This window comes from Hevea brasiliensis, chromosome 18 (genome assembly GCF_030052815.1).
Source record: "Hevea brasiliensis isolate MT/VB/25A 57/8 chromosome 18, ASM3005281v1, whole genome shotgun sequence".
Lineage (NCBI taxonomy): Eukaryota > Viridiplantae > Streptophyta > Magnoliopsida > Malpighiales > Euphorbiaceae > Hevea > Hevea brasiliensis.
In genome coordinates, this window is record NC_079510.1 from 49,781,800 (window position 1) to 49,808,860 (window position 27,061).

A 27,061-nucleotide genomic window follows, 5' to 3' on the forward strand; every position below is an offset into this window, starting at 1 on the left:
TTGCTAGAGATCTTTGGTATTATTTTAAGCTTTCACAATCCCATCTAAAATGGTCCTTGACTGTTAATTATTACAAAAACTTGTGATGATGATGATTCATCCAGCAGAGAAAGGAAACTCCATATGTTCAACCTAAATAGAGCAATCTCGTACATCAATGGCTCAACCACTAATCTTCCTTCATTTCAATTGATAAAAGGATATCCAAAACTATTATTACCATTTACACGAATACTACAAGCAGTTGAAAAGCTTAATCAGACCCATGAGGAGAAGAGATGAAGAAGATAATGATGATCTCATTAACGATTTTCAGATTGACTAAGCTGTAATTAAAATATGATCCCATCTTACATCAGTTTCCCCACCACAAACAGAATAAAAAGAAAGAGAGCTTTTGACACCTAATTGATAAATGATGAATAGTCTCAGTATGAATTGATAAACCAGAAAAGAGCTTTATTTCCTGACTTAACAGCTGTCAAATTCAACAATTCACCGTAGTACAGATTTATCTTCTTCCAGTGTCTACCTGAGATGGATGGTATAATTGCGTGAGCAGAAGCAGAAGACTAGGCAAATTATTCCTATAATTTCAATGAATTAGTCAATTAATACAAGCTCAATCCCCACCTTCAACAAATAAAATAACAATGGAACAAACATGTACATTGAGCTCCCTTAACTTCAGGCCAATTGTGCCAGACATGCCCACTGTAAATCAGATAAGAACTTCAATTTTTCTTGTTCAGTCACTGTACAATTATCTTTCACAGAACACTGTCAATTTCCTAAAGAATCTATAGTGATTTTGAACTGTATAGCATTCACAAGATGTGTGAAAATCACCCATCGCCTAAATCAATTTACAACAAGAAGCACCTTTGTGGATTAGCAATGAAGCATTCAAGCACCCTACCCGCTCATTCTTTTTGTACCAGCCGTTCTGCATCTTCCAATTCAACCTCCCCTCCTTGACACTCTCCCCCATTTTGAAACAGCATTTCAATTTGCTCCAAGGACTTGCCTTTTGTTTCTGGAATACATGTATGGACAAAAAGAACAGAAAGAGCTGAAATCACTGAGAAGATGAAGAAAGTTCCTCCTACCGTGATTGCATGACATACTGAGAGAAAAGACATAGTAACCGCACCACTACTAACCCTACTGCCTACTGCCCCAAGAGCAGAAGCCTGAGCTCGAAGCCTTAGAGGAAAGATTTCAGATGACACAACCCAGCAAACAGGGCCAAGTCCTATAGAGAAGAAAGCTACATTCCCACAAACTGATAAAATTGCCAAAACAATTCCAAGTTTTCCATCCCCCATAAAAAATAAAGACAGACTCAAAACAAGTAAGCTGATGGTCATCCCAACTGTGCTTATGAAAAGCAAACGTCTTCTGCCCACTTTGTCAATGAGAAATATAGCTACCAAAATGAATAAGGTTTTGGTAAACCCAACAGCAACAGTTGCAGCAAGAAGCTGAGTGTCGCCCTTGATTCCAGCATCCTTAAAGATTGTGGGGCTATAATACACTGTTGCATCAATACCCGTGATTTGTTGGAAAAACTGGATTCCACAACCAGTGATCAGCATCTGTCGAACTGAAGGAGAAGGATGTAATATTTCATGCCAGACAGCTTTTGCTTCATACTTATCAGCATTAGCCCGGACAGCAGCCATTTGTATCTCTGCTAATCTCTCCTCCACTTCACTTTCATTTTCATTTGTCTTTGACAAAACTAATCTTGCTTCTTCAACCCTATTCTGCATCACCAACCACCTTGGGGATTCAGGAATCACAAATAGGGCAAACCCCATAAACACTGAGGGAAGGATTCCCACTCCAAGCATCACCCTCCAGTTTATATGTACTGGAAGTCCCGAAAAAGAATAGTTAGAAACATATCCTAGAAGGATTCCTAGATTTGTAAAAATTTCAGGAAAAGAGGTAAGAAATCCTCTGGCAGCAGTAGGTGATATCTCTGCTATGTACACTGGTGCAATCATTACCCCAAAGCCTATCCCTATGCCAGCCAAAAGTCTGCCAGTCATCAGCACCGCAAAGGAAGGGGCAAGAGTCATTACAGCTGCCCCTGTCTGAAAAACAATAGCCGCTAAAGCTATAGTCCACTTTCGACCAATGGCATCAGATGTTTTTCCTCCAGCTAAGCTACCCAAAAGTGAAATTATGCTTAAAATTCCAACAAGAACTTCCTGTTGTACCTCAGATATATTGAGATCTTGTTGAATGAACAAAATTGCTCCACTCATGACACCCGCATCTGCAGAATGACAAGCGCGTATTTGAAACTAGTAATTAGAACAACACCCAAACGGACATTTTTCAGTGACAACAGGCATTATTTAGGTCATACATTGTCTTAAATGAATAAATACAGAAAAATAAAACATTTATTCTCCCACTTACACTTATATTTACAACCTAAAATCATTATTTTTCTACAGTATGTTATTTTGAGATCTCCAAAAGTAACCAAAGATTAATAAACAAAATGAAATTACAGAATTGATTTTGCACTTGCATCTAAGTGAATCAAGATTATGACTACAAGCTAGAGAATTACCATGCACTTTCAGCATAGGAATCAACCTCCTGAGCCATCCTGACATTTGTGAGACTACTGATTTCTTTAAATGCTAGGCTTACCTGGCATCATATCCCGCAGTGATTAAGCCTTTTTGCCCAATCTGGGCGTTTTCCCCTCCAATTAAACTGTAATGACCAATTCTATTCATATTACTTAATCAAACAAAAATCCATATCTTACTCTATACACATCATTTTGCATTTCTGCACTCTATCACATTCCTTCTCTAAAAAATTCACACATACCTTTCGAACCAATAACTCGATAGTCCAGATTTCTCCTATAATAGTAGTGCAAGAGGTAAGAGTTCGAATTCTCACACCACTTTCCCGCCCCTTAATAGTATTAAAAGATGGGAAAATTTTCCAAACAACCGTAAGAACTACAGAGCATACAATGAGGTCCAGAAAGGCTCAAAATGATACAAAAATCATAAAAATCACCGTTCGGAAAAGGAGATGGACAAACCAATCGAAAAATGCCAATGTGGCTATTGAAAATTGAGAATACCAACAAATAACCAGAAGATAAAATTGCAAACGGAGTAATAGATGTATAGAGATGTCAAAAAAAACTAACCGTAGCCCATGAGCACAGAATTGAGAGAGGCAAAAATGGCACAGGCAAACACAAATTTCTGCACATCATTTTCCCTCTTGAAAACACCCTCTTGCCATTGAGCGTTACTAGACAAAACAACATCGTCCTCTGCAGCTTCAGAATCCATCCTCCTGTACTTGTTCTTCTCCCCTACTCCATCCCCATTTCCCTGTAACCCCAGATTTTTTTTTTTGGTCTCTCTCTCCTCTCTTTATCCAATCTTGTCTTATAGAGAAGAAGAGAATAGAGAAACCAATAATGAAAAACCTTCCAGTTTTGCCACGCGGATATTTTCTGCGTCTCAGACCTGCTAGAGAAGGATCTATCTTTGGAAAAAGAGAAGAAACGGTGAGAAATGGGCCCACCTTAAGTGGGTCCTGTCCTTGTTACCCTTCTTATTTCACTGGAAGCAACGCCACATTCCTGGACGTCGAAGAAAAGTGTCAAAACCAACAATGCTTACGCTCTGCAGTTTCAATGGTACTGTTCTAACTCTTAGCCAACCACGGAATGCCAGGTCACCTTACCATACTCTGAATGGGAGGTAATTTATATTCATCAAAACTTTTGATTTTATTACAATAAGAGATTGTGAATGTTAATACACATTATGATTAATAATTTTAATTTATATATATATATTTTTTATTTTTAACATATAAAAATAATATAATAATTTAAATTTTTTATTAATTATTTTAAATTTTATTTTTATTATTTTTATTTTCTAAACTTTTTTAAAAAATTTAAAAAATAAAAATATTTAAAATATATATATATAATATAGATATAAATATATATAATTAATATATATTACTATGTTATAAGTTATTTTATAATAATAACAGTTTATTATAGTATTAATATGGTAATTATTAAATAATTTATAATTTATATATAATAAAAAATATTATATAACAATATTGAATATCATATGTTAGTCACATAATAATTATATATATATATTTTTTTGGAATACTTTCGTATCATTAACCAGAATTAATAATTAAAACAAAATTATTAAATTAAAATTTTATTAAAAAATATTTTTATTTAATAAAATTAAATTTTTAGAATATTTTTTTATGCGTCTTTCATTTTTAACATAAAAATTATGAGTTCCAGCTAAGAAAATAGCTTATTAGAAGTAAAGATGCTAAATCAATCGTTCTCAAAGTTCACAATAAATAACATTTTAAAGTAAAAATTGCTAAAAATGGAATAGAAATTGTAGTTAATTCTAAACATTAAATGCTATGATGCTTGAAATAATAAAATCCCATTTGAAAAAAAAAAAAAAAAGAAACTCTTGAGAATCATGGGTATAATGTAATTTATATTTTAATATAATTGAATTTAATTGAAATTTTAAATATAATTTTAATACTATTAAATTAAAGCTCATAGTTTACTCTTTATGACATTAATCAAAATAGTGAATTTCGGATTCTAACTCCATATCTAGAAATTTATTCTAGTTTGGGATTCAACCTACATCTCACAAAAAAGTTTATAAGGTAAATTCAAACTTAAAAAAATAAAATAAAATTTGCCACTTGTTTCCCTTTTATTATTATTATTATTAACAACTAGACCATATAATATGAATACTATCTATTATTTTATAATATTATATATATAAATGTTATTAATAATTTATGCATGAAATTTATATTTTAATATTTTTATATTTAAGATAAAGTGATTATGTATATATAAAATAAAATGATATCACAAATAAATTTTTTTATATCATAGTTAGTTATTTTTTAATTTAATTAAAAATAAACTATTAACACCAAAATTTAATAAAAATAAATATCATTGATGGTCTGATTTCACAATTTGAATAATCATCAACAAAAGTGGAAACCGATTAGCCAATGGTAATAATTTTAATTAGTGAATTACTATTTTAGAATAATTGTAATTTTGTGCTATATCAATAAAATGACAATATATTAGTGAATTTTAACTCAATATTAAAATTATTTATAAAATTGTGAAATATTGAATTTAGATTTCAATGAAAAATCAAATGAAAAAAAAAGATTTCATAACGCAAGAGTTGAAGTATAAATTATAATTTAAAAGCTTTAAGCAATTTTCAGGTTCTTATTTTGTATATTAAGTATTTGATATTCAACTCTGTGTTAATAAATAAATAATTAAATACAAAATATGTATTTTTATGATAATATTTATAAAATTTTTAAATATTATATTTAAATAAAGATAATTCTTTTGAGAAGAAATAAATTTAGGCTTTAATATTTTACAAGCTTATTAAATTTTTAAATATAAATTATATATAAAAATGAATTTTATATAATTATTCATTAACTATTTAAAATTTGATAAATTTAAATAATAATAATAATAAAATTTGAAATAAATATAAATAATTTAAATAAATTATAATTAAATTTAAATATTAAAATTATTAATTGATTCGCAGCACCTATTCATCGTAACCTCAATTCAGGGCCCTTCGTGTAATATGGTCCATTGGCCTATTACTCTTTGGAATCCAACGCTGCAGTGGAAATATGGGCACAGGCCCAATCAGCTGCTCCGCACGTGATAAAATCCAATGCAAGCGCGATCCGACCCACAACCACATTTTTTTTTTCCCTAAAAATGTGTCGTGAAATTTTGCAGGTCGGTCACTTTGCATTTTGCCATAGCTGGAGCCACTCAAAGCTCTGAACACCCCAAACGCCTCCATCAATCGAATTTTCTTTTCAATTGGACGCTAACTCCCGAGAATTTCCGGAAAAACCATGGCCGCCGATACTCTGCCGTACCAAAACGGCGTCGTCTCCAACGGAGATCTGGCCACTAACCCTAGCTCCAACAACGCCAACGCTAAGAAGTCACGGGACAGCGAAAGGCGCCGTCGCAGGCGCAAGCAGAAGAAGAACAACAAGACTGCTTCTCAGGCTCTTGATGCCACTGCCAACAGCAACAAAAGTGACGATGACGATTCTGCCGCTAACGGCGACGATGCCAAGGAGAATAACGATCCTCAACAGGTTGTGTAGATTTTTAGGATTAATGTTACTCTGTGCTTGTGATTACTTGAATGGATGAAGAAATTGTAGGAGCTTAGTTGATACCGTGGCAGTAATTTGTGAAGTTAGGGTTTTATGGTGTTTGGTCTATTAGTTATAGGCTATGCTCGTTATTTGACGTGCCATAATGATCAAATTAGAATCTGCGTGAAATGCATGTTATATATATATATATATATATATATATATATATATATATATATATATATATATTTAATATTCATTGTTAGAATTTTTTTTTTAAACCTCGTAGGCCTTCGAGCAAGTGGTGGTTGAGTATGTTCCAGAAAAGGCAGAGTTGGAAGCTGGGTTGGATGACGAATTCAGGAAGATCTTTGAGAGATTTAATTTCCATGAAATTGCTGGTTCTGAGGTATGGTGACTAATTTCTTTGATAATTAGCGTCATCGTCACTGCCTTGTGAAATTGGTTTTCTAAATCCTGCGTTTATTGTATTTAACAGGAGAATGATAAAAAAGATGAATCTGCCCAAAATGCTGATTCGAAGAAAAAGGTCGATTCAGATTCAGAAGAGGAAGAACAAGATGCTACACAGAAGGAGAAAGGCGTGTCAAACAAGAAGAAAAAGGTTATTTTTATAATGACATTTGTTGTTGTTGTTACAGTCTATGTTATTGTTATGATATATTCATCATTGTGCTAAAAGTAACATTTGTTTATTTGTCAGCTTCTGCGACGGATGAAGATTGCAGAACTAAAACAGATATGCTCTAGGCCTGATGTTGTTGAGGTAGCTATGGATGTTGAATTTATGCCATTTTATCATTTTTGGTTGTGCTGGTTTGTTTATCAGCAGCCATGACTGGTTGGTTGTTTATCCATTTATGTACTTTGAAGGTGTGGGATGCTACTGCAGCAGACCCGAAGTTGCTAGTGTTTTTGAAATCATACAGAAATACTGTTCCTGTGCCAAGGCATTGGTGTCAGAAAAGGAAATTTTTGCAGGTTAGTAAATCCTTGTAAAAGTAACAGTATGGGTTAACACATGCATGATTGATGGGTGTGTTGCACCATGTGAGATTATGTGAGAGTTAGGAAAGAGGGTGAGGGAAGATAAAGTCCATAAGGTTTGTCTTATACGTATATATGTGGTTCTTGCAGGGGTACTGCTGTGACAATGATGGAGCCTTGGACTTGTATGTGTTTGGCAAAAGGGACCCTTGATTGATTTCTCTTTTATTATAATTTGCTTGTGTGGCTGGGGATGTTAGATATTCATACGATGCTAATTTTTTTTGGAAATTTATTTCTATTTTTTGCTTCCAATCAAGACTTCTTTTTGTATGTTACACATGGGGATTTTTCATTATTGAATTGCTAATTCATCTGCTTTGAATTTTCAGATGCCTTTCCATTGTGCTAAATGCTCGGGCTAGATTCGTCTAAATTTAATATTTTATTTTAATTTTTTTAAAATCAAGAGATCTGGAATGATTGCTAAATTATTACTTAGTAGTATATATGAATACATAATGTCCTTACTTGTATCTCATCAGGTATTGGTTTTGTTTTGCAGGGAAAACGTGGTATTGAGAAGCAACCTTTTCAGCTTCCTGATTTCATTGCTGCAACAGGAATTGAGAAAATCAGACAGGTAGTTATGATGTTTCAATTATGCAAATAAGATGCATTTCCATACCTTTTTGGTGTGGGATATTGAAGTGGGGTTTCATTGGGAAATAATTTCTGCTAGCCAGTATGCCTGTGGAATTAGGATTATTTGCTTTAGGTGGATCCATTGGACATCAACTTAAGACAACCTATTTATTGTTTCTCAATTTAGTTTGTGCACTTTTTTTTTTTTTTATCAATGAGATCAACAATTTTTTGCATTTTTTTTCTTATGCAGGCTTACATTGAAAAAGAGGATAGTAAGAAGTTGAAACAGAAGCAACGAGAGCGGATGCAGCCAAAGATGGGAAAAATGGATATTGATTATCAGGTTTCTCACACTGCTTGATTTCTCTCTTTTTTTTTTTTTTTTTAAGGATGACTTGGCCTTGTTCTTGTCTCTTATGTTCTTCGGTAAATGCCGTGGTTTGTTGCTTAGGTCCTTCATGATGCGTTTTTTAAGTACCAAACAAAGCCAAAGCTTACTACTCATGGTGACCTCTATCATGAAGGGAAAGAATTTGAGGTACCATTTCTATTTAGTACCGTATAGCAGTCTTTGCATGTATGCTTCTTTCTTCTTTGAAGTACTTAGATTGCATATGCTATCTATTGAAATTAGTTCTGGGGCACATATATGTATATGGTGCTAGGAGTATCGTATCATTGTTGTCACATGCTAAGATAGCCTTCGGTTTTAAATTTTAATTAATGAAGAAGATTTTTTTTGGTTTAAGATTTTGAACTTCTGCAACTTATCTGCATGTAGTTCTCTGTGCAACTCATGGGCATCTGAATTTAATGTTTGTAAAATTTTGTGAATGAATTTTCAATCTCATAGTTCTAATGCTTCACTTAGAAAATAATGATAGTTGACATTGGTTTTAAGTTGAACAAGAATTACAGAAAATTTTAGGGTGTATATTTATTAGTTTTGTTTATGATTTATGTTTCCCCTGGTGTGCAGGTGAAGCTTAGAGAGATGAAGCCTGGCAGTCTTTCACAAGAATTAAAAGAAGCTCTTGGCATGCCAGAGGGTGCACCGCCACCTTGGCTTATCAATATGCAGGTTGGATTAGTGAATGTGTCTTTAGAACTTCTCTTAATTTAGCTTTCTCCTCTTCTTTTTGATATTTATCTAAATGTGGATTATTTGATACAGAGGTATGGCCCTCCACCATCTTATCCCCACCTGAAAATCCCTGGTCTGAATGCTCCCATTCCACCTGGAGCTAGCTTTGGTTATCATCCTGGTGGCTGGGGCAAACCTCCTGTTGATGAAGTAAGTTATTTTACTTTGTTGAGTGAGGATTTAAAGCTTTCTGTAATTTCTTAATTTGTATTTGTTGTCCACCGAAATCATTTTATACATCTGCTCTGGAGAACTATATAGAGTGTATGACTAGTTCACTTTTGTATATTGTGGATAGTATGGTCGTCCTTTGTATGGAGATGTTTTTGGAGTTCAGCAACAAGAACAGCCCAATTATGAGGTACTCTCTCGTTTTACTTGTCTGTAATTTGGTGATGCCTTAGATTTTCTGAATTCTGATTTGTTTTATCTTCCTTGTTGAACAACTATTTCAGGAAGAGCCAGTTGATAAAACCAAGCATTGGGGTGACTTGGAGGAAGAGGAGGAGGAGGAAGAAGAGGAAGAGGAGGAGCAGATCGAGGAAGAGGAGTTGGAGGATGGCATTCAATCTGTGGATAGCCTCTCGAGGTATGGAGTTGAATTAGTTGCTAGTTATTTTTATCTATGGTTCTATGCACAAATCCAAGCACTTTGGTATGGTTTACTGGCTGTAAATCAAAGGACTGTTTGTTTGCTGTAGCATCATGTGGCAGTTGATTCTTTTCTTTGTTTTTTCTTTTTTCAGCACACCAACTGGTGTTGAAACACCAGATGTCATTGACCTCCGTAAGCAGCAAAGAAAGGAACCTGAGAGGCCTCTTTACCAAGTGAGTATTATCATGTGAAACTGTATTTAGTGTTAAGAACCCACTATTGTGAAATTAATGTCTTTTCTCTATTTCTTTTAAAGGTTCTTGAAGAAAAAGAAGAGAGGATTGCTCCGGGGACTTTACTTGGAACAACCCACACGTATGTTATCTGATTCCTTGAAAATTGTGTGTTTGTCTTGGGATATTGTCTCCTCCAATCTTATTTTATACTAATTCTTTGTTTTTGCCCTCAGGTATGTGGTTGCCAGTGGCACTCAAGACAAGTCAGCAGCTAAAAGGGTAAGAGGATATATGCTTGTGATTGTTTTCTGTTTTCCATTAGAATCTGGTGATTGTACTTTTCAGCACAGCCAAATGCATATTTGATCTACTTGCAGAATTCATTGACCAAATCAATAGTTTCCTTTTTACACATCCAGACTTGAGAACAATGATAGATCAAATATGCATGGATCTATGATTGTTGACAATCTTATCAATCTTTTGCAGGTTGATCTTCTTCGAGGCCAGAAAACAGATAGAGTTGATGTCACTTTACAACCTGAGGAATTGGACGCTTTGGACAATGTTTTGCCTGCAAAGTGAGTGGAACTCTTATAAATGTTATTATCTGATTTTGCCTGTTCTTAATAATTTAAGTGTATTCCTAATGTTGGTGAATTTGACAGGTACGAGGAAGCAAGAGAGGAGGAGAAGATGCGTAGCCAACGTGAGGATTTCAGTGATATGGTTGCAGAGGTATGTTACATTTACATGCTTGCCAAGTTAATGATTTTTGCTTGCAACCGTCTGATTACAGATTGCTCCAAGTATATTAGTGCTATTGCTGCAGATAAACCAGTTCTTGAGATCCACTGTCTAGTGTTTTGATATCCTAGCAGGCCACTAGCTATTCCTTTTCTATGATTCAACTACATGACAATGATTTTATTGGCTATTTAGAATGAGCTATTTTTGCTGCAGAATGAGAAGAAAAGGAAGCGAAAGATGCAGGAAAAGGAAGGGAAATCAAAGAAAAAAGATTTCAAGTTTTAGGGTGGAAGGCAGACATCGTCACCAAGTGAAAATGAAAGAATTTGTTAGTTCCGGCTGTGAAATCTCGCTTGTGTTGTTTAGATGCGGAGAATTGTCTAATGTTGCCATCCTTTTATATGTTATTGAGTTCCCAGCAATATCACTAATTTTCCGTCTTCCATGGTGTAGTTTTGCTATCAATTACAGCATTATGATGGTAAAGCTGTAATGGAAGTATGTACAATAGAATCTAATAAAACAAGATTTTCTTCGATTTGATTAGATTGCGATGAGGAACTAGTATGTTTTCACATCATTGATATGCCTGTTTTGGTACCTATACCACTTTTGGGCTGCCCTTGATGAAATTGCTCTTCCATTGACTTAGATTGTAATGGAGGTTTCTTATCCAACTCTATCATAATCAGAACAATCAGAGCTGAGCTAAGTTGACCATTGAGATCCTTTAAACTGCTGTTACTTGTCTCTTAGATCAGCTTACATGGTATTCGATTGGAATGGTATCCCTTGAAATTTTGCAACATGAATATAAATTGTGAAAACGTTACGGCAATATTTATGCTGAGATCGTTAATTAATAAAAAGATATAATCAAATTAGAATTGCCAGTGATACAAGAAAATAATTTTCTTTTAATATTTTAAATTTAAAAAAAAAAAATGAATTTAGCAGAGGATTGAATTGTCGATTGGATTATCTTTGTAGCTGCGATCTTTGATGCGTAGTATGTCGACCATCAGAAATCAGAGAGCTTCAATTAACGACTAGAAAAGGTAAGGGGATGATGAGGTGTATTTGTACATGCTTTATCTTTATGCATGAGAAGAGAAAAGGATTCCGAGCCGAAAGTGAATGAATTATTACCGACATTTTTATATGGTTTAGAGTGGAATAGAAGAATGATTTTCCCAAATCATGAATTAAATCCGACATGCACCAAATAATTATTGGAGCCATTCCCATGAGAAGAGTTGGGCTTAAATCCCTATACCTTATATTTTTTAAATTTTGGTTTCTTGCACAACAGCCAGTTGATAGTTGACACAATTGTCACATAATAATCCCACCCATGTAAAAGGGAAAGAAGATAAAATGTTTCATGATTATATCAGAGAATAACAATACATACACACATACATGATCCAGTGGCTGGTGGATTCTACAGCCAATATACCAAGCATTTGTGTGGGACTGATACTGGGACTGGGACCCTCCTATTCTGACCCTAAATTTATCCCAAGTAGGCTAATAAACCACAATCCAATACTTCTGTGTTTTCACAGCTGTACAATAAATTCTTTATTTGCAAGAGATAAACGAGAATCAATCAGTAATAGTGGCTGCAGGTTTTTCTTAATTTGCTACTGTTAATAATTGACTAATTTGTTGGAAGATAAACTCTTTCTAAAAGAGGATAGCCTCATCTATCTTCAAAATTCAACTGTTCAAAGTTCAAACAATAGATTATGTGACCATGCAGTCCAGCCATCACCAAAAGAGACATGATTCCACGCAAGAATTTCTGGTCCGTGAAGTTTAGTCTGCTCGAGTGAACTTATGAAGGTGATGGCTGGTTCAAGTACATCAATTTGAATAATTTCTAGTAAAATAATGCCTAACTTGGAATAATCAAGTACATTTTTCTCTATATTATATAGAAAATATAATAGATAAATTGAATCTAGACTAAAGTCCCTATTTTCAAAAACGACTATTCAATAAATAAAGATTTCATTTCATAATTGAATTCAAGTCTTGAATCTATTATTTTCTACCCTACAAAATAAACGTTTAAATTATTAAAAAGATTTACCCACTCGCCGCCACCGATAATTGGTATTATTAAATTGAAAAAAATTTTACTTTTATTATATATTAAAGATATAATTATTTATAATTCATATATTTAATAAATAAATTATATTATATATTTTATATTTTAAATTTACGAGTAATTAATATTAATTTTACAGAGAGTTATAAATATTATATTTTCCGTACACCTAAACCTACCTGAAAATCCAGGTTCCAAGCTGGATCGAATTGCACGAGTGGTCTCATGATTCATTCAGGGTCACGCAGGACGACCACGTTTTGGATCATTATGTCTGAAATTATTAACAATTAATTAATTACCATAATAAATTAATAGATGAAAATGATAGTATACCATGAATTGAAGAAATCCTATGAGCCACCAAACATGGGGTATGCTAATTAATTAATTAATTAAAATTCTATATTTTATTAGTCAAAATAAAATATTAAGAGAATACTAAAGTGGACATGTTGTTAATTAAGTTAGATTAATCATTAAGCTAAAACATGTGTGTTGTCGCTTTCTGATTTGCTCCAAAGACATTCTGTTTGGTCCCCTTTGATAACGTGGAGAAAATTCCATTTTACAAGTCACTTTACCTACCTAACCAAACCGACCAACTCGAAATTCTCTCTACATATATGTTCACATAATATCTAATCAAATTAATTATGATTTGCTTAATAACATTAAATCTGATGCCTTGTTCGTGGCTTAATTATGTACACGTGCCTCTTGTGGTCCTATATTTTGTGTGACGGCCCAACTTGCTATAATAATTCGTTCTTATCGATCATCTTTCTATGCCACTTGTTTTCTTTTCATTTATACTGCCTTCAGTCTCATCACCCATATGTTTATATTCTCATATGGCCATCATTTCAAGGGAGGGATAGAAATGGGTCAATTTTTGTGGGTATTTGATTTATGTTGAATATGATGAATTTGAGTTGAGTTAAATATGATTTAGATTTTATATATTTCAGTATTAGTTATTTGAATATATTTATATAAATATTTAATTAAATATAAAATATATATTTTTTAATATAATTAATTTTAACTAAAACTCAGGCCAAGACTACACGTTTAGAAGAGGTCTATTCTTAATCCTGGACTTGGCAACTGAAGTGGAAGCCCGCCGCCTGGAGGTCCCGGACGGGCTTTGCACCGTGAGGCGAAAACAAAATGCAAGGGCACGGTACACTTGCATGAGGCTCAGCATACACCGACTTGTGTGTAGCATGTAATCTTATGTGTCTAAGATCGTAGGGGATCGTCACTCATTACACCAATAATCACGTGATGCCAACTCTTCTAGTCAAAGGTCCCACAAGATTCCACCCAGCAGACGAGAATATATGTAATATAATAGAACGTATACATATACTTTTTATTATACTGTTTATTTCATTTTATTCCATAGCCCATAGTACATAGCTTAGCTTGGTTTGCACCCTCGGGAAGCTAAAACTAAATTATTGGTATCTGAATCTGATAGAATAAAAAAATGTACGTGCTCTTTACAACTCATGCACATAGGAGCACTATCAACGGTGATGGAGATATCCACGTGTTAAATACCCACGTTCACCTTAAGGGCTAAGTAAATCTCTCTTTCTCTCTCTATAAAATTGTGTGGAGAGGGAAAGGATTGGAACTATTACATTGTTGCCAAGATTACATCCCCTGCAAGAATTATTGATTTTCCGGCTCTTTTGTTTGGACCACAAACGCACGCACAGCTTTGATCTTTTGCGTAATCTTCATCTCGTTAAATTCTTAAATAATATCATTTACTGTTTTCTTATTTTTACAGAGATATATAGCACCTGTATTATAGATAGATAGGGAGGGCAGGTAGATTCAGATAGACATGCTCACTTCTCATCACCTTCCTAGGAATTTCCTTGCATTTCACACCACCATATCACCATTTTCTTTGAACCTATACAGTGTTTGTCTTATAGGGACAAATCTCTTCTTCTTATTATTTTTCATTTCGATCTCTCTTCTTTCTCCTCGATCCAAAGGCTAGGATTTCTTCATCTGCTTTATCTGATCCTATACAATTTTTTTTTTTTGCATTGATTTTTATGGTGTTTTAAGAGATGGGTTTGAGTTCTAAGCAGGTTTCTAGTGATGGGTTAGATTGGAGCCAGACCCTTTTGCAGCAGGCACAGACCTTGGAGCTCCCTAAACCTCCTCTTTTAAGGCGGCAACAGCAACAAAACCAGCAGCAATCAGAGCCCTTGAAGTGCCCGAGATGTGACTCAACCAAGACCAAGTTTTGTTACTATAACAACTACAACAAGTCACAGCCAAGGCATTTTTGCAAGACTTGCAAGAGGCACTGGACTAAAGGTGGCACTCTCCGCAATGTTCCTGTAGGCGGTGGCCGCAAAAACAAGCGGCTGAAAACGTCAAAAAACACTTCCAAAGCCGCCTCCGCAGCCGCCACTACAAGCGCCACTAGTACAAGTACCAATAATGGCAATATCATTAACAGGGTTGATCCCCAAATGGTAATTCAAGCTCAGCAGCAAAAGCATAATCATCCTCTTACACTTGGTGATCAGAAAAGCGTATCTGAAATTAAGTGTCAAGCAATGATTAGCCCACTCTCTTTAGCTTTTCAACAGAATTCTATGAGCTGCAGCAACTTTTCCAGCAAAAATTTCAACACTGGGAACAATGGTGTCTTTATGGGTCCAACTTTTTCTCTTCCCCAAAATCAAGGGTTGCACTTTCCTTATTCAAGCTCAAGCACTTTTGAAACACACCCATCTTCAATTTTCACCTCCTTGCAGCCCTCAAATCTTTATAACTACAGTAGCGGAGAAGCTATGGAAGATTCAACCATCACTACCGTCATCCCTACCACAAGCAACATTATCACTCATCAGCTATGGCAAGTGCCAAATGCAAGCTGTGGCGTGGACATGACAAGTTATTGGAACTGGGATGATATAGATACTTTTGTCTCCACTGATCTCAATATACCCTGGGATGATTCTGGGCTCAAACCATAATTAAGGCGGCATCGATCAATTGACCGTGTGTATAAATCCTTTTATTTTCTTCTTTTCTTCCCCTTGATCTTTATCAAGTAACTATATGTTGTTGGGAGTTTGTGTTTGATGGAGATCTCATTTGTAATTTCAGAGTCAAAATTCATGTGCTTTCTGTTTTTCAGGTCATTTATAGTGTAGTGTAACCATTATAGTACGTAGACTAATTGAAGTTGTCCCTTTTAGTTTCAGCTTCAGGCTAATATATATATCGAGTGTCCATTCTGTACTCGTCTTCCTTATTCATTTCAATTCTATTATGGTATTATAAAATTTTAATTGCAAGGGTGAGTGTTCTTCTATTCGATATATATTTTGATGAACTCTGATGGGTTAACTTGTCATTTGGCTTGGGAGGAGGCACTGGAGAGCTGAGAGGGAGATGGGTCTCATCCAGCTAGGGTGGGCTAACTTAGATGTGATGTATGATTCTTGTATATGTGTATATTTTTGAGATATCTGAACAATAATATTTCATGGGAAGTTATTTTGTTCACCACTTGTTGGGAATCATTCTCTTTTGCTTGTCCACATACCACTCTTGCTGTAAAGTAGTTCTTGCAATAATTCTTGCACATTTTAGAATCTTAATTGCGAGTTTATCCTCTCGATCGATTTTATTATTATTATTATTAATATTTTTTTATCAAAGATAACAAACGGGAACAAGCTAAGGTGGCATATGCGCCAAAATAAAGATCACTTGCTCCGGCAGATTGCTAATGAAAGAAGAGCTTTGGAGCGCTCGGCAAGCTATAGCATGAGCAGCGGAATTACAACGTCTCCTAATAAAGGAAAAGGAGATAGACTCGAAGGAGGTTGCAAATTAAGGCTTTGATATCTGATATGATTACTTGGATGCGCAAAGGAATAACATCTCTCCTTGGAGAACTTTGATGACAATCTGTGAGTATCCTTCTACAAAAATATGCTTGAATCCTTTCGCTCTCAATCGATGTTCAAAGTAGTGTTGTTACATCCTCTACATTAGAACACATTCAGTGGAAAATGTATTGGGTTACACTTATTTCTACTTTTTATATAAAAAATAACACATTATTATAATAAATGTTAGAATTAACAATAGCAATATTAATTTTGTTGTTATAAAACTAACATGTAATAGCCATATGAACAATTGTGGCTAATAATACATAAAAAGATATGTAATAATTATTATTAATTATTGTTATTATTAATAAACTTTTAGTAGCAATAATTGTTGCTTATATATTTTTTTACAGTAATTATAATTTTGTTATAAAATACCTATGATCATAATTTTTTAACAATAACATATAACAATTTATATATTGATATTATAAATCTATAGCAATAAATTTAATATTTTTAACTGTAAAAACTCTTGCTGGTAAATATAATATTTTTGGTAGTGACAATAACACAAAATATTTCAGCTACAAGAAAAACACATTCGAGAGATACGCAGTGACAACTATTATTATGAATTGACTCCTTATTTTTTTTTGAAATTACTCCTATGCTTGTGTGTGTTTTTATAAATTGATTTTTTTTTTTAAATTTATGCATTAATTTTTTTTTTTGTGAAAAATATATTTTTATAATAAAAAATTAATTAATTCTTACTTTTATTAAAAAAAATTTAATATTTATATTTATGTAAATGGACATTTTATGTAGACTATTGAGTGAGTTGGTAAGAAATATTTTTAGAGAATTAGATTTTGTCAAGTGCAATTGTAAGAACATTAATTTATTATATTTTTTTATATGTTGGCCCCGAAAATTTTTTTTTCCTGGATCTGCCACTCTTCGTTTCTTTTTGTATTTGCATAGCTAAATTCTTGAATTATTTTAAGCTGAAGGGGAAGGATTGTCCTGTCCATCCCTTGCCAAGCCGACAAAAAAGCACTTAATCAGATGGTACATTTTACCTTCTTAATTTTCAAGCAGTGGCATTGATGCGAAGTAATAGGTTAAAAAAGGCTGATTCAACTTTGTTCAATCATAGAACTTGATCTTTCCAGGAAATGCAACTTCTTCTTATGGCCTCAAACCTTATGGATGTTTCCATGATAGTTGTATTGATCCATCCTTTGTCACTGTGGCCTTGCGGAGTTTACAGTTTGGTGACCATCTTCATATTTTTATTACTCCTTTGAGTGCACATGTTTTGCATGGTTTATATGTCCGATTCTTAATAATAAGATGGTTCTTAAAGGATTAGTACTTCTGTACTAACACTGTTGGAAAGCTACCAAGGAAGGTGATGGCCAACAAGAAAACAAGGCTCTTGATATTTGCAGCCATGATGCGACCGCACCATATGTGGTGGTTCGTGTATGCGGGCTCCCTTCTGTGTTTCACTTGGCTCCACCTATATGGACGGTGCCCTAATGGATAAGCAATAGGCAGAGAATCAGATACTTTGTGTCTCAGCAATATATACGAATCAAATGTTGGAGGCTATTTTTCTTCTACGGTAATTACAATCTCAGTTTAACAGAAATATAGTGTTATTAATCCAAAAAAAAAAAAAAGAATAATTGAAGTATTGCTCATTCCAGTCATGGGCAAGTTCTCACTAGAAAGACTTAGCCACGCTGCGTGTCTATATTTTGTCTATATTTTAAGTATCTTCTACTTGATTAAAGAATCTTTATTATGTATCCTGACAGATTTACCTTCATACATCTAAACACTATAGTAGTGTTATTATGTATCCAGAAAGCTTGTGTCCTCGTTCAGCTCTCATGTAGAGAAGTGGCCAAGTGGGGAAGGGCAATGGTTGGTTCTGTTTTTGGCAGAAGCATTGGGCCATTGACATCACTACTTGGCCCCAAGTTCATTCCCAACTTCATTGTACTGTTTTGACAGAATTCCCAGAAAAACCAGTTTTGGAACCCCACAAGTTTAACCATTTTTGTCCACTTTGATTCTCTTATTTCCCCGTTTCAGTCTTCTTCTCATCACATTGCAATGATCTTCGTCTAAATGGGATGCTTTTACTTTCAGTCATTTCTCAACTTGAATGAAAATGATTAGAAATTTTGTCCTATTAAATTTGTTCTGTTTTTGCAGAGCCAATGAGCCAGTGCCGACATTCCCAGGAAAAACAATTTTCGAGCCCCGCAACAACTGCTGTCATGTTTGTCTATTTTGCTTTCTTTCTAAGTTTACCCAAATTTCAGTTCACAATGTAATGACCTGGATCAAGAACTCCACTGACATGAAGTGCTCTGGTTGCAAGATTTCTACTCTTTTTTTTTTTTTTTTCCTTTGAACTGCAGAGGGAACCGGAGAAAAAGAAGAAAGTACTACACTAGTGCTTAATCAAACACCATGTGTGAAAATAGACGTATGCTAATGTTTCACTCTTAAATGTCCACATTCATGATATGCAGGTCAAATGAGCTATGAGCCTATGAGTTGCATACTAGAATATTTCTTGCCTCTCAGTCCAACCTAACCGTGCTATAGGTTCCCCATCCTCACACCGGTGTCTCTGCCATATGAAAGTTGACCGTCATTTGCCCTGGAATAGCTTACATAGTAAAGCTCAGATACTATGCCTGTAAGGATGACGAATGCAGCTCCAGCCCCAAACACTCCCTTTCTCAGTTCCCGGCATGATAGGGTATGGTCTGATGACAAGTAGTATTTGGTGTGGTAGGCATTTCGAACAGCACCCGCTAACAAGCAGACCTCAGCAATGAAAAAGAATACCCTGACATAAGAATACACAGAGCATATAAGTGAATACCTAATTTTTCTTGCACAAGATTTGTGAGCAGAACTAAAGTGAAGTCATCTTAATAGGTTAAGCTGAACACATACCAGCAGGAGATAAATAAAACAATTGCCCAGGTCCTAGACCCGCTAGGTCTCATGACCTTTCCACAGCACAAACATCGACTTGCCACCATTATTAGGATTTGACTAGCCATAAGGGCCACCAAGGCACCAACACCTAATCCAGTTGCAATATCTGAATCATATTGACAGTACTTATAATCTCCTTCAATATTGACTGTTGCCTGTAAAAGAAGACAAGTAGTTGTTGGCATGAAGCCCCTCATATAATACAGGGTTAAGTTATGATCTACAAGCTGCAATTGCTCATTTCCTTTGGTAAAATGAACAAAAAAAAATGGTTATGGATGGAAGTATAAATTTAATTCAATCCCTTTATTCAAGCATACCAAGAGCAAAAGAAACACTCCACAACTACCCACAAAAAAAAGGCTGCTTTTCTCCAGGGGAGAGTAAGGAACAATCAACAATCTACTTCAGAAACAGGGATTAGTTTTGGTTAAATCCATCCATCTGACAGAACCAAAGGCAAATGAACCTATAATGAGTTACAAAACTTATCACAGGCACAAGATGTTTGATTAACATATCTCATTGTAAGTACTAAAGTTTAGTATATTGTAATTGTGAAGTTATAAATCAGATTCTTTGCATACCCTAGGTCAATGAATGTCAATTAAAAAAGTCTATGAATGAGGCCTCCTTTCTCTTATTGAGAACAATGTCATATTATGGGAGACTCTACCAGCAATTCTTTCAAGTTTCTACTGAAATTTGAAGACCAAGATTGAAATTTATATCAGACTCTTGCTTATATCTTAGCTGCTCCCATATTGATCATGACCAAGCGAGTTTAAACCCAAAATCAATCAATAGAGAATATAAGCCTCTAAAATTCAACATAAAAAATAGTTTGGACTACAAATCGTCAGGAATTAGCAAACATTTAAATAAGCCATGAGAAAGCAGATACAAGGCATAGTTCCCCTGATGTGCATCAAAACTGGAATAGAATTTTACATGTATTTGAGAATTGAAAAAAAAAAAAGAAAAGAAAAGTTTTCAGGCATAAACAAGCAATAAATCTTATCAATCGATATGCAAATACTAAAAGCTTCTTCCTTATTTGCACTAAAAGTTTAGCAGAATACTCTTATGTGCAAAAACCACAAAGCAACAACAGCTCTAAGGACTCGTACAGACCAACAATATAAATTCAGAGACAAACAACATAGAAAAGAAAGAAAATGTAGAAAAAAGAGAGAAAAACACACGGTATTCCTCCTCTGCTCGGCGGCAACAGCGAGCGCAAAAGCAACCAAATCAAACACAAACACCACCACCAGCAACACTGCTGAAGCCATTTTTCAAAACCCACAGCACAAAATCTCTCCTTTTCTCTCTCTTTCTCTCTCTCTCTCTCTCTCTCTAAACACGAAAAGACACTAAAGCGTTAGAGAAAAGCACAAGAGAGTTGATACAGAAGTGCAAATTAGTAGTTAACTACAATAAATCAAATATTAAATACAGTACAAACACATAATATACGCCACTGGGCTCGAGTGCTTTTGCTTGTCGATTAAGCAGATTGACAAAGTAATAAAATTGCTTTATTAAATCTTGAGAAAAGTTTAAAGTCTCTGCGCACTTTGCTTTATTTAATTCTGTAAATATTTTCATTGGGTACGTTACGGTTCTTTGACTCCTGACTCAGTATTTTGCATTTTGCTATTGCAGGGTGACGGGTGTTTGTTACGAAACTTGGAGAACCATACCCTAAAGCCATCTATATTATATAAACCCCACCAGAATCCATGCCTCTTATTAGTTTTGACGATGCTCAAAGTCAATAAAGGGAATTGAGATAGAATCAATTTAACAAGATAGATAAACTCACCTGCAGTCTAGTTTCAAGCAAATACTGCAATTTTAGTGATTACAATTGGTGAAGTTGATGATTCTGTCCTGGAATGTTAATCCTGGCCACTCATTTTATAGAGCTTCTTGGGTTTTAAGAAGCAAAACATTATTTTAAGCCCTCAAAATCAATTCTTTTAATGTGAAACTAAAGTTGCCATAAGGTTACTATGATTGTGACATGTTGGATGTGATGCTGAGGTAGAAGAAGGACAAGCTGATATTGAAATTTATTGGTTAAAGATTGTTTCTTTTTAGCGAGAAAAACACCCAATTTCATAAATTATGGATAAAGATGGTATAGATCATGTGCAGACTGTAGATATCCAGAAATCAAGAATACCACGTGCAGGCACCCAGAAATGAGATGGTGCGTATCTTGCTTGTAATCCAATGGCCTCAACTGGCTACTTCTTGTTGTGGCAATTTTTTTAATTTAAGAGGAAGTGGGATTCCTCACCCCTTCGACCAAAAAAAAAAAGGGATTCCTCAGTCCTCACCCATAAAAGTCCCACACCACAAGAGCCGTGTGGATTGTGAAAGACAACCATAAATATTATTAATTTTCTTTTATCTCAAAAAGAAACATGAGATTACTGAACTGTCAAGAAACCCAATTAAAAACAGAGATAATTAAAATAGAAAAGTCCAATTAGTATTTACAATGGCCTATAGCCTAAACCCAATCATAGAAAGTGGCCCAACACTACAAATCAGGACCTGGAACATCAGCTTAGCTTGATAATACTTTAGCAAAAAATTATCCATCTCCAAATGGGGCAGCCGAAAATAAGAAAAAGAAGATTAAACCAACTTTGCTAGCTTAAAAAGCTGGATGCATGGCTGGGTGTATTTAGCTTAATTTATAAAAATTAATTTATAATTTAAATTTATAAATATTTAAAATTTAAAATAATTATGTATTTGATTAAAATGTTTATAAATAATTAATGTATTTAATAAAAAATAATTTATAAATATATTTATTATTAAAAAAATTTAAAAATATATTATATGAAATTTAAAAAATTAAATAAAGATAATATAATAAAATATTTGATTAAACTATTTTATAAATACTAAAATAAAAAAATTGAGTCCTCAATTTATTTTGTTTAGTTTATAAGTTCAACTTTTAAGTTTAAAAATTTTAAAAATAAATAGATTATTTTATTTTTTGAGCTTATAAATTAATTTAACCAATTTATAAGATAAGATAAATACACTTTAAGTAAATATATAAAAAAAAAAGAGAAAAAAAAGAGAAGAGAAAGTCATGGAATCACAGCTAACAAGAAAATAGCAATCCTATTACCAGGCAAAAACAATTTCAATATTTCATTTCGATTTTTGACTATTCTTGAGAAGTTGAGCAGTGTCCTCACGTAATTGCCACACAATTACGCATCCAAAAAGTGTGTGTGTGTATATATATATATATAAAATCGTTATCATGAAAAGCAATTCACATTGTGTTAATTATAATTATTGATATATGGCTGAAAATAAGAAGTAGAAAATTGAAATGAAACAATGAATCAGTAGAAAACTTGGAGTTGAAGAGCTTCCAATATAAAGCAGATAATGAAATATTTTGTATGGTTACTTATAAATGACAATTTAAGTGTTAAAAACGAAGACGACACGCATGCATGTTATCGAGATTTCTACATCAGTTTAGATTGCTTACTTGACCAAAATTTATTTCTCATTCACAATAATAGAATGGGCTATATATATACGTAGGGAATTTCAATTTTGATTTGATTAAATACACCAATTGAAAGTTTTTAATTTTTCAAAAAGAAAATTTTTTCAGTTTTTGGCTAAAACCGTGCTGAATCAAACATTCTAACTATGGCGCAATTCAATAGTGATTTTCATCAATTTAATTTTGAATGATTTTTATTTAATTTCGGTTTTGAGTTAGATAAACCTGATTTTAGTTTGATTTTCAATTTCAAATAAATCATACTCGAGTCTAATAAGTTATTTATAACTCATTTTAATTAGTATAAAATTTAAAATATTTATGATTAATTAAAATTTTAATCTAAAAATTAAATGGATGGTTTTTTTTATTTTTTTAAAATATTATTTTGACATTAAATGATCCGTAATTTATAAATAAATCTAAAATTTTTATTTTTAATTTATAATGATCTAATAAATAAGTTGAAAAAAATATATAACAAAAAATAATATCAACTCAAACTTACTTATCTATATTTAATTATTAGAAGAAAAATTAGTTTTTCTTCTAAAAATTTTTAAAACTAGTCGAATAACTAGTTTTGGAAACAGTTTAAAAATTAATTTTCACTGTTTTCTTTTGTAATATAATTTACTTTCCAATTGTTTTTCAAATAGAAAATAATGATTTTTCTATACCTAAAATTATATTATAACTTTTTTATAACTAAAATTGAATAATTATTTAGAAAAATATTTATTTACAATAATAAAAATTTTAATCATATTACTATAAAAAAATTAAATAACACATATTAAGACATTTTCAAAGTAAAATATATTTTAAAATATATTTTATAATAATTTATTTTTTAATTATGAAAGATATAATAATGTTTTTAAATTTTTTTAATTAAAAATTGTTTTTGATTATTAACATGTGAAAGTGTTTTTCACATTTTTTATTTTTATAAAAAATTATATTTTAAATTTTTGTAAACATGAAAAATAGAAAATTACCCTACAAGCAAACAGGCCTATAATTTTCATCAGTTTGAAAATTTAAATTGAAATAGCAAAGTAGAAATTCAATTGCGGATAGGTTTCAGTATCTTCAAAATCTTAGACTTTTGATAAGTTCTTATCTCCCTACATGGTTTCTGTCACTGTTAATGTTAATTTGTCAACTTGGAATATTAGGCACAATACGCTTATATAGAATATTTATGGCATCAAGCAAGAAATTAATAATCTAATTGACTATTAATTTGTCTTGAAATGGAATAGGCTAAAAGAACATTTCATTATAAAACCACAGGGAAGGTCTTTGAATCCTTTGTCATTAACACCCCAATTAACCAAATCATGGGTTCTTTTTGTCCTTCCACCAACGCCACTCCTTCCACTATTTCTACTTCCTCTTTTTTCTGCCCCTCGTTTCCAAATACATCTCAAGTTTGCATAACCAAAAACAGAAACAATCCCTATGTTGGCAGAGTAATTTCTTGCAAAGCCACAAATGATAATGATCACCAAAACCCTACCACTAGGAGAGATGTCCTCATTGGTCTAGGAGGATTCTATGGTACAACCACTCTTGGTGACCCATTTGCCTTTGCTAAGCCAGTCTCAGCCCCAGACCTAACCAAATGTGGCAAAGCAGATTTCCCAGCCGGTGCCAAACCCACCAACTGCTGCCCTCCACCATCCACAAAGATATTAGATTTCAAGCTCCCTTCTTCAAACTCCCCATTGCGCATTAGACCAGCAGCTCATTTGGTTGATGATTCTTACATAGCCAAGTATTCCAAAGCCATTGAGCGTATGAAAGCTCTCCCTGATGATGATCCTCGTAGCTTTAAGCAACAAGCCAATGTTCACTGTGCTTACTGTGATGGTGCTTATCAACAAGTAGGGTTTCCAGATTTAGACCTTCAAATTCACAACTCATGGCTCTTCTTTCCCTTCCACAGATACTATCTTTATTTCTATGAAAAAATCTTGGGAAAATTGATTGATGATCCAACTTTCGCTTTACCTTATTGGAATTGGGATTCCCCTAAAGGAATGCGATTGCCAGCTCTATATGCTAACCCTAAATCACCACTCTATGACCACTACCGCAACAAGAATCACCAGCCACCAACACTAGTTGATCTTGATTACAATGGAACTGAAAACCCCACATCAAACCAAGCTCAACTATCTAGCAATCTTACCATAATGTACAGGCAAATGGTTTCTAATGGCAAGACTGCTAAGCTCTTTTTCGGAAGTTCTTATCGTGCCGGCGATGAAACAGACCCTGGTGCTGGTTCTATTGAGAACATTCCACACGGCCCAGTACATCTCTGGACTGGGGATAACACCCAACCAAATCTTGAAGACATGGGGAATTTCTACTCGGCTGGAAGAGATCCAATATTTTTCTCTCATCACTCTAACGTTGATCGAATGTGGACGATATGGAAGACATTAGGAGGCAAGAAGAGAACTGAGTTCGCTGATCCTGATTGGCTTGATGCAGCGTTTCTTTTCTACGACGAGAATGCGAATCTTGTTCGTGTTAAGGTTAGGGACTGCATCGACACTAAACAACTGGGATATGTTTATCAAGAAGTTGATATTCCTTGGCTGAAATCCAAGCCAACACCGAGAAGGTTAACGAAGAAAGTGGCTAATGTTTTTCATCACCATGGGCACGCAGCACAAGCAGCTGAAACACAAAATTTGACACCTTTAAGTTCATTCCCTTTAGTTTTGGATAAAGTGATAAGAACAATGGTTCGGAGGCCAAAGAAATCAAGAAGCAAGCAAGAGAAAGAAGAGGAAGAGGAAATTTTAGTGGTGGATGGGATAGAGCTTGATAGAGATGCAGTGGTGAAGTTTGATGTGTATGTTAATGATGAGGATGATTTGCAGAGTGGACCTGACAATTCTGAGTTTGCAGGAAGCTTTGTGAATGTGCCTCATGTACATAAACATGGGAAGAAAATGAAGACATGTTTGAGATTAGGGATTACAGATTTGTTGGAGGATTTGGGTGCTGAAGATGATGATAGCGTAGTTGTGACTTTGGTGCCTAAGTATGGTAAGGGTAATGTTAAAATTGGTGGCATCAAGATTGACTTTGTGCAAGATTGATGATCTTGAGCAAAATACATTTTTCTGATTGATGTAACATTTTTTTGTTACTCCAGACTATTACACCATACAAATTAGCTAGCGACCGTCATGTACTATGAATGTAGAGCATTTAAAATTGCATGTTATTTATTGGCTAAGTGTAGAACACTTATAATACATGTCAATTATTTATTTATTTGGTGCAATACTCTGAAAATAGCAAAATCTTTTTTTTTAACAGAAAATGATTAATGCTAATTACCTTTTTTTATTGATTGGGTTTCGATTGGAAACTGAAATTAATGTTCTGGATATTAGAATCAATTAATCATGCAATTGACTAGCATTTCTTGTGATTTTCTCCTCCTTTCTTTTATGAAATTTGTACAGGGTCATATGTTCTCAATGATTTTTCTTTCTTTCTTTTTTATAATTTTACTTCTATATATTACAAATAAAAAGCCACAAGGTCAACCACATCCAAAGAAGCAAGCTGAGAAGAAATGGTGATTATAAGTTATATAAATTAACATTCATATATTAGTTAAATTATCAATAATTAAAAAATAAAAGTTGGTTTTGGTCAAAAAATTTATTTGATAATATATTTACTTTTTCAAAGAAAGTATCAAAAGTAAGTCATTTGTTGTGTCAAATGTGCATTAACTAATGAGATACAAATAGACTTGATTCATTATAGATTTAAAATACAAAATATATGGT

The 27,061-nt window shown here is 33.5% G+C and overlaps 5 protein-coding genes and 1 long non-coding RNA gene across 9 annotated transcripts; 4 read left to right on the forward strand and 2 right to left on the reverse strand.

Moving 5' to 3' along the window:
• Nucleotides 1–573: 573 nt before the first annotated feature.
• LOC110642991 (probable polyol transporter 4) lies at nt 574–3,528 on the reverse strand. Of its 2 annotated transcripts, XM_021795210.2 has the most exons (3): nt 3,194–3,327; nt 2,591–2,739; nt 574–2,287 (listed from the first exon to the last, which is right to left on the reverse strand). In XM_021795210.2, exons 2-3 carry the CDS (start codon nt 2,634–2,636, stop codon nt 924–926), a joined length of 1,410 nt encoding a protein of 469 aa, XP_021650902.2. In that variant the 5' UTR covers nt 2,637–2,739; nt 3,194–3,327; the 3' UTR covers nt 574–923. The 2 variants fall into 2 exon arrangements, with proteins under 2 accessions (XP_021650902.2, XP_057997087.1); XM_058141104.1 differs by lacking the exon at nt 2,591–2,739 and having other exon boundaries at nt 3,194–3,528.
• A 2,306-nt stretch (nt 3,529–5,834) lies between these two features.
• On the forward strand, nt 5,835–11,179 carry LOC110643001 (uncharacterized). Its single transcript, XM_021795222.2, has 18 exons — nt 5,835–6,249; nt 6,542–6,661; nt 6,752–6,877; nt 6,977–7,039; nt 7,147–7,254; nt 7,826–7,903; nt 8,159–8,251; nt 8,360–8,446; nt 8,888–8,989; nt 9,083–9,202; nt 9,351–9,413; nt 9,508–9,641; nt 9,799–9,880; nt 9,964–10,022; nt 10,117–10,162; nt 10,373–10,464; nt 10,552–10,621; nt 10,847–11,179. Exons 1-18 carry the CDS (start codon nt 5,998–6,000, stop codon nt 10,916–10,918), a joined length of 1,767 nt encoding a protein of 588 aa, XP_021650914.2. The 5' UTR covers nt 5,835–5,997; the 3' UTR covers nt 10,919–11,179.
• Nucleotides 11,180–14,349: 3,170 nt separating this feature from the next.
• On the forward strand, nt 14,350–16,037 carry LOC110642996 (dof zinc finger protein DOF1.4-like). The gene has a single exon (XM_021795214.2). It carries the CDS (start codon nt 14,849–14,851, stop codon nt 15,767–15,769), a length of 921 nt encoding a protein of 306 aa, XP_021650906.2. The 5' UTR covers nt 14,350–14,848; the 3' UTR covers nt 15,770–16,037.
• Nucleotides 16,038–17,345: 1,308 nt separating this feature from the next.
• LOC131175811 (uncharacterized) lies at nt 17,346–19,041 on the forward strand. The gene is made up of 2 exons (XR_009146008.1): nt 17,346–18,272; nt 18,872–19,041. It is a non-coding gene; the product is annotated as an uncharacterized LOC131175811 (long non-coding RNA).
• Nucleotides 19,042–19,119: 78 nt separating this feature from the next.
• Nucleotides 19,120–21,691, reverse strand: LOC110642997 (uncharacterized). Of its 3 annotated transcripts, none has more exons than XM_058140460.1 (4): nt 21,501–21,691; nt 20,878–21,019; nt 19,628–19,827; nt 19,120–19,517 (listed from the first exon to the last, which is right to left on the reverse strand). In XM_058140460.1, exons 2-4 carry the CDS (start codon nt 20,965–20,967, stop codon nt 19,265–19,267), a joined length of 543 nt encoding a protein of 180 aa, XP_057996443.1. In that variant the 5' UTR covers nt 20,968–21,019; nt 21,501–21,691; the 3' UTR covers nt 19,120–19,264. The 3 variants fall into 3 exon arrangements, with proteins under 3 accessions (XP_057996443.1, XP_057996444.1, XP_021650908.2); XM_058140461.1 differs by lacking the exon at nt 21,501–21,691 and adding an exon at nt 21,137–21,419; XM_021795216.2 differs by lacking the exon at nt 21,501–21,691 and having other exon boundaries at nt 20,878–21,418.
• A 2,848-nt stretch (nt 21,692–24,539) lies between these two features.
• Nucleotides 24,540–26,573, forward strand: LOC110642993 (polyphenol oxidase, chloroplastic-like). Its single transcript, XM_021795212.2, has one exon. The coding sequence runs from the start codon at nt 24,578–24,580 to the stop codon at nt 26,354–26,356; it is 1,779 nt and encodes a 592-aa protein (XP_021650904.2). The 5' UTR covers nt 24,540–24,577; the 3' UTR covers nt 26,357–26,573.
• The last annotated feature ends 488 nt before the right edge of the window (nt 26,574–27,061 follow it).